The 6,007-nt window shown below is 60.5% G+C and overlaps 1 protein-coding gene across 1 annotated transcript in view; it reads right to left on the bottom strand.

Annotated features, from left to right (window-relative positions):
- Nucleotides 1-5,932, bottom strand: part of CSTF2 (cleavage stimulation factor, 3' pre-RNA, subunit 2, 64kDa) — a gene marked incomplete at its 5' end in the record, with an annotated part of 6,267 nt that extends 335 nt beyond the window's left edge. Inside the window, 12 exons of the mRNA XM_009700761.1 lie at nucleotides 4-45; nucleotides 484-761; nucleotides 1,062-1,213; nucleotides 1,570-1,711; nucleotides 2,333-2,392; nucleotides 3,689-3,751; nucleotides 4,068-4,191; nucleotides 4,320-4,475; nucleotides 4,578-4,697; nucleotides 4,815-4,951; nucleotides 5,260-5,429; nucleotides 5,854-5,932. Coding sequence (XP_009699063.1) covers nucleotides 4-45; nucleotides 484-761; nucleotides 1,062-1,213; nucleotides 1,570-1,711; nucleotides 2,333-2,392; nucleotides 3,689-3,751; nucleotides 4,068-4,191; nucleotides 4,320-4,475; nucleotides 4,578-4,697; nucleotides 4,815-4,951; nucleotides 5,260-5,429; nucleotides 5,854-5,932 — 1,523 coding nt within the window. The remainder of the gene's footprint in view (nucleotides 1-3; nucleotides 46-483; nucleotides 762-1,061; nucleotides 1,214-1,569; nucleotides 1,712-2,332; nucleotides 2,393-3,688; nucleotides 3,752-4,067; nucleotides 4,192-4,319; nucleotides 4,476-4,577; nucleotides 4,698-4,814; nucleotides 4,952-5,259; nucleotides 5,430-5,853) is intronic.
- Nucleotides 5,933-6,007: the final 75 nt, after the last annotated feature.

Below are 6,007 nucleotides of genomic sequence, written 5' to 3'. Positions count from 1 at the left end.
AGGAATGCCTCCTGCCTGCATGCCGGCCCCTGCCATGTTAGGAACCTGCAGAAACAAGAGAGGAGGTAAGGTTGTCTCTGGATTCAGCCGTACAAATACAGGAACATAAAGCAGATGATCAGATGGATGCCCTCACAGATAGCCTGAAGATACCAGAGCATGAAGAGAGACAGGCTACCGCGCGTTTTACAAGCTCTCCTCTCCCATCAACTCCTGCACTCCTTCCTGCGCATTGCAAAGAGGTGGAGAGAGGCCTGAGCCTCGTCCTGTCCCCAGCAGATGGGCAATGCCTGGGGAGATGGGACGGATGCCCTGATCCCCTCAGAGAGCCACTGACCCAGGCCTTGTGCTTCCCGGAGGTGCTGCTCTTTGGGATGCTCTCCCCTCTCCAGCTGCTGCAGGACGCGATCACACCCTGACCCCAGCCCCAGTCTACAAGATACTGTTGGTGCCCAACCAGGGGAGCAGAGGTGTTGTGTGTACCTGGCGGGGCCCCTGTGGGCCACTGGCTCCCATGTTAAGTGGCCCAGGACCCTGTATCCCCCCAGGCATGGGGCCACGCGGGTTGGGACCAGGCCCTCGAGGCTCCAGACCCCGAGGTTCCATGACCCTGGCCTCCATAGCCCTGGCTTCCAGCACGCGTGGCTCCAGGACCCGTGGCTCCAGGCCTCGTGCCTCCAGGGCTCGCGCCTCCATCACCCGGGGCTCCAGCCCTCGCGGCTCCAATCCTCGTGGCTCCAGCCCTCGGGGATCTCTTCCGACTGCAGAGGAAAGACAAAGTAAGCTGTTGAAGGCAGCAGTGTCGCAGGGAGTGTGGGAGTGAGCCCGCTGCCTCCTTTGTCTGGGGGCCAGCAAATGCCCAGAAGGTGCAGGGCTGGGGACGGAGGGGACAAGCCTGCAGGAAGCCCCTTGCCCTGGGGCACTGTCCCTCCTTGCCCTGGAGTCAAGTCGTTTCACTGCCCGAATCCCCTTCCTACATCTCGCGTCGGGGCAGCGGGCTCCACTCTGACTTCTTGTCTGTATGCTTTAAGCCACCCATTATTTCATGCCCCCTCTCTCACCTCGAGCATCCATCAAGGGCCCCCGCGGCTCTCCCATCAGCGGTCGGGGTTCTCCCATGGGTCCCCCCCTCATCTCATGAGGGGGGCCACGGCTGTCATGACCAGGCATATGGTGCATAGGGGCTCCCTGGTGGGGCGGCCCAAGGTAACCTCTGACGCAGAGAGACGAGGAGAGCAAAGCAGAAGGAGGAGAAAAAGCGAGAGAGTGTGAATCAGACACTGGCTTGGCACGGTCTGGGCAGAGCGCTGGGATTGCCGGCCGCAGGGGAGGAGGGCGAGGCTGGCACAGGGACGGGTGCTGTCGGCCCCATGCCACAGGGCTGCTGCTATCACCCCGGGGATGCCCCGTCCCCGGGGGAACGGGCCAGCCCCCGCGGTCGGCAGCACACAGGCCTCTGACCAGGCAGCGGTGACTCCCGGAAGGCTGGTGCCATCCCTGTCCTCAGTGAGAGGTCACCCTTGGGCAGGGAACAGTGCCAAGGGCTCCTCTCCTTCCCTCTCCCCTCACCTGGGCTCCACTTCTCCAGTGACTGAGAGCAGGGTCCCTCCGCGAGGGTCATTCGGGGCATCTCCCAAAAGGCCTCGGGGTGGCGGGCCACTAGCAGGTAGAGGTCCACGCTGCATAGGGGCCCTCGGGTCTGGCATGGGCACTGCCAGGGAGACACACAAGAGCTCGTGAGGATCTGCATGACCAGTGCCGTGCCGAGACTGTTCCCCAGCACCCTCGGGGCTGGGGTGTGGGGTGGCCTCGCTGCTCCCCGGCGCGCAGGCGGGTGAGCCGTGCTGACTGCCGGGGAGGCAGCTCCTTGCACAAGGCCAGAGCGCACCAAAGACCCTGCCCTGGCTACTGCTTTTATCCCTCTCTGGCTCTACCTCAGGCTCCTTATGGCACCAGGTGGCCAAACCAAGCATGGGTGCCCCCGTGGCGATCCCTACGAGCACGGGCATCAACGCCCTGCTGATGTGGGGCCAGGAGCAAAGCAAGACCTGGAAGTCTCCTGGTAACGAGGTGTCAAAGGGGGCTGGATCCTAGGCAAAGGCCCTCTCCAAACATGCTCTCCTTTTCCACTGGTGGCTCTCTGTGCATGGTGCCAGCCTGTTCTCTCCTCTGGCCCCAGAGGAAATCCTGCCTCCTCCTCCTCTTAACCCTGCCAGGCTACACAGAGTGATATGCCAGTCCCCGGCCCCGAGCATAAGCGGGGTGAAAGCTGCTCTCTGCACACTCCACAACAAGCTCCACGGGAGGAGGGAGCTGGCGGGTGCCAGGATACCTTGAACGCGTTCGATAGACGCAGGCCTGGCAGGTCCCACGGGCGAGAGCTGCAGGTTCCCTGGGTAAGCAGCAGGAAAAGAGGGAGAAGAGCAGACACGTAAATAGTGTATGCATACATGCACTCAGCTTTGGGGACTATGCTGCCTGCAGGATCACCTCCGCTCCCTGAAGTCCCCCGGAAAACCTACGGGGAAGATGCTGTATGCTGCAGGTCTGGCTTTATCAACCTCTTCCATCAACACCACCTCTGTCACTACAGGTGTGACAGCCAGCTTGGCACAGCCCTTCCCTCTCTCATCACGTAAACGTGCAGGGCAGGAGGACGTCCTGCTGAGAGAATCGGCATTCTATGGGGCCACGATGCGCCCCACAACACACAGTCAGCCAGCTTCTGCTTCTGCCCCTGCCCCTGCCCGCAGCTTCCCACAGCACTCCCCAGTGCCAGCTTTCTGTCTGCTCTCCAAAACCTTCTGGGTGCCAAGAACTACTGGGTTGCTCTCAGGAAGATGGTGCCCACCCCAAAGAAAATGAGAATACCTAAGACCAGAGGATCTCAGAACAGGTTTGCCACGTTCCTGAAACAAGGCCTACAATACAAGTCAAGGCAATAGAGGTGTCAGCTGCCTGCATGCCTTATTACAGGGAGAACAGGAACGCCTTTGTTGTGCTAACCCCAGCGCATGGCTTGACGGGGCAGCCATGCAACCTGTGAACCGTAAGGAATCCGGCTCTGGGGCTGGGCCATACAGACCGTGCCTGCAGAAGGAAAGCCAAGCCATCATTCACCGGGAAATTCCCTGCCAAGCCTCGCACTCACTGTCGCAAGCAAAAGCAAAGGCCCAGCTCCCTCTGCTGGGCACCGTGCAGGGAGCGTTGGGTGGTGCGGGCAGACGCGGTGGCAGCAAAAGCTGCTTCCCAGCACCCAGGCAGCAAAGGAGCAGGACAGGGACCAGAGAAGAGCAAGCTCTGCCTGCCCGCACAAGCACAGGGAGAGACACGAGCTCACAGAGAGATGGAAAACACAGGCATGTCCCGCTCAGTGGGGCTCTGCGGGGACTGGCATTTCTCCTGGCTTCCAGGGCACGTCTGCACAACACGGCGCAGAACAAGCTGGGAGCAAACCAGTGCATGGGCTGGCGCCCCGGAAGCAGGAGAGCTGCTATCACAGCCTTGCGCCTAAGCGAACAAACCCAGGTGCAGCCTAGCGCTGCGGGAGCTGCCCCGGATCTGGGGATGGCAAGGCTGCAGGTAGCTGGCAGGGGTTCTTGGCACAGCACTGCTCAGCACCCATGGCCTGGACCCCCACTGGGGAGAGGCTGACGTGACATACAGCACTAACTCATGTCCATTTTACCTTGTCCACGCTCCAAGGGGACAGGCCCTCCGCCCGGCATCCCAACCTGTGGCTGCATCCCACCTGAGAGGGAACAAGCAGAGGTCAGAGTCCTCTTCAGCCACCCCTGCACTACTAACGGATTCCTTTGCCCCCAAATACCTCCCCGCGCTCAGCTCCTGGGGGAGCATCTGGAGGTTTATTTTCTTGGTGTTGGTCCCTCACAGAGATAAACCAACTTTCTGGACTGCCACTGGCAGCAGCCACAACCATGACATACGGTATAGGACTACGTGTGCTCTCATGGGGCCAAGCCCTCTGGTTAGGGGGAAGGTAGAGGTGGGCTATGTGCAGGACCCATGTGCCCAGGGCACCGTTCAGCCAAAAACCACGCACTCACCTCCTGGAGCCATGGGGCCAGGGCCTGGGCCCTGCACAGGGGCTGCCATCTGTCCTGGGGCCGGCACTCCTCCCTGCATGGGCGGCTGCATCAGAGGAGGAGCGCCATTCACGTGCATCCCACCCTGCCCAGGAGAGAAACCGGACCTCAGGGAAGCTCCGTCAGCTGGGCACGCACACCTCAGCTGGGAGAGCTGGAGCTGGCAATGCCCATCTCTCCCCTACACAGCACATGCCTCGCATAAGCTCTTACTATGGACTGCGGCTGGGACGAGGGGGTATTCTGTGGGTTCAGCTGGGCATTCGGCCCTGGCCCAGGCCCCGGTCCTGGTCCAGGCCCCGGCCCTGGCACTGGCTGCTGGTTGCCTGGGATCAGAGGAGGAACACTGGTCTGGCGATGCAGAATTTTCTAGGGGCAGAAGGAGGAGAAAGGAGTTCTCTTCTACCCCGCCTCCACAACAGGCTACCACCAATGTCCTACCAATCCCGGAGAAGGCAGCAAGGGACAAACCAGCGCGATCTCCGGGTCGACGATCCTCATGACCACCTGGGCCTGCAGCAGGGCGTAAGCCAGCTGGGGGTTCTGGAGCAGCATGTTCCTGGCTTCCTGGGGGCTGTTTTGGACACACAACTGAGAAGACACAGGCAGATCAGAGCTCTGGCAAGGCGCAACAGGGGCTGCAAGGGCACAGGCAGCGGCGGCAGAAGCTGTGCTCACGCAGAGAATGCAGCCCTCCGCTTCACTCACCTTCATCTGCTTCATCAGCTCAAACATCTGCTCGGGCGGCAGGCTGGCTACTGCCCGGCTGATGGACTCGGGGGCATCTTCAGGATTGACAGGGTCCCCGTAGGGTGACTCTATGATGGGTGCACCTGTGCCCAAGCCTGCAACAGAGTTTTTGACCTTGTATGGCAACATGAACTGGCTGTTTTTAACGGGCTCATCAGAAGGGAAGCACCATGCCATTACAGGGAAAGGGAGGCAGTGAAAACAGGCAGATCATCTGGGAGAGAAAACACAGAGCTGAGCCTATGCATCCCTCTGCAAAACTACTTGCTACATCACTTGGAGCAGGTCAGCTCCATGAGGTCTCCACCTCACTAGCCTCACAGAAGAGGCACGCTTTGTAATGCTGAAAAGGCCCGACCCAGCACGACATCAGTGTGCCCTCCACCACAAAATTCAGACTCACTCTTCAGCTCCTCCTTGTTCTTCTCGCTGGCCGCATTGTCGACGCGCAGGGCCCTCCCACTGAATTCTCGCCCGTTCAGGTTCCGCATGGCACTAAGGGCCGTCTCCTGGTCTTGGTACTCACAGAAGCCATAACCCTTCGGCTTTCCTGTCTCCCTGTCATACACAAGCCTGCACAGCGAGGAGGAGAGAACCATTGCTGCTGAGGGCAGCGCAGGCATCAAGCAATGTGCAGTGCCCACAGCTCCCCGTCACTCGGGAGGGGACCATTGGGGTACACCACACAGGAGCACTGGGGAGGAGAGTGAAGGCATCGGAGTCAGGTCAAGGCACACAACAGTTGGCCCTAAGCCTGAGCCAAAAGGCCTCCCGGATCCAGCTGATGGGTGTTCCCAAAGCTCCAGTGTCCAGGAATACCACCAGCACAAGTGCTGTGCTTCCCATGACCCCATGAAGGCAGGCCCTGGGGGCACAGAACTGGACTGGCTGCTCCTGGAGCTCCCAAGCCCTTAATTGATAGCTCTCTGAAACCAGGTACCAAGCCAGGAAAACATCACCGCAGAGCCACTGGGACGGGAGTGCAGAGCACTCCCACCTCTTTGCATAAAGCCTCATCAGGACCTGAGGATTCTCCTGCCCCGGCTCCACACCACAGCACGGCAGCTGCCCCCAGCCTGGAGGAGCATGCCCACAGTCACGCTGTTATGCTCAGGCCATTATGCTCTACATCTCCAGGATCTCAGGGCCTG

Source organism: Cariama cristata, unplaced genomic scaffold (assembly GCF_000690535.1).
Source record: "Cariama cristata isolate BGI_N322 unplaced genomic scaffold, ASM69053v1 scaffold13275, whole genome shotgun sequence".
NCBI lineage: Eukaryota > Metazoa > Chordata > Aves > Cariamiformes > Cariamidae > Cariama > Cariama cristata.
Note: the sequence above shows the minus strand (reverse complement) of the source record. Positions and strands in the feature narration are given on the sequence as shown.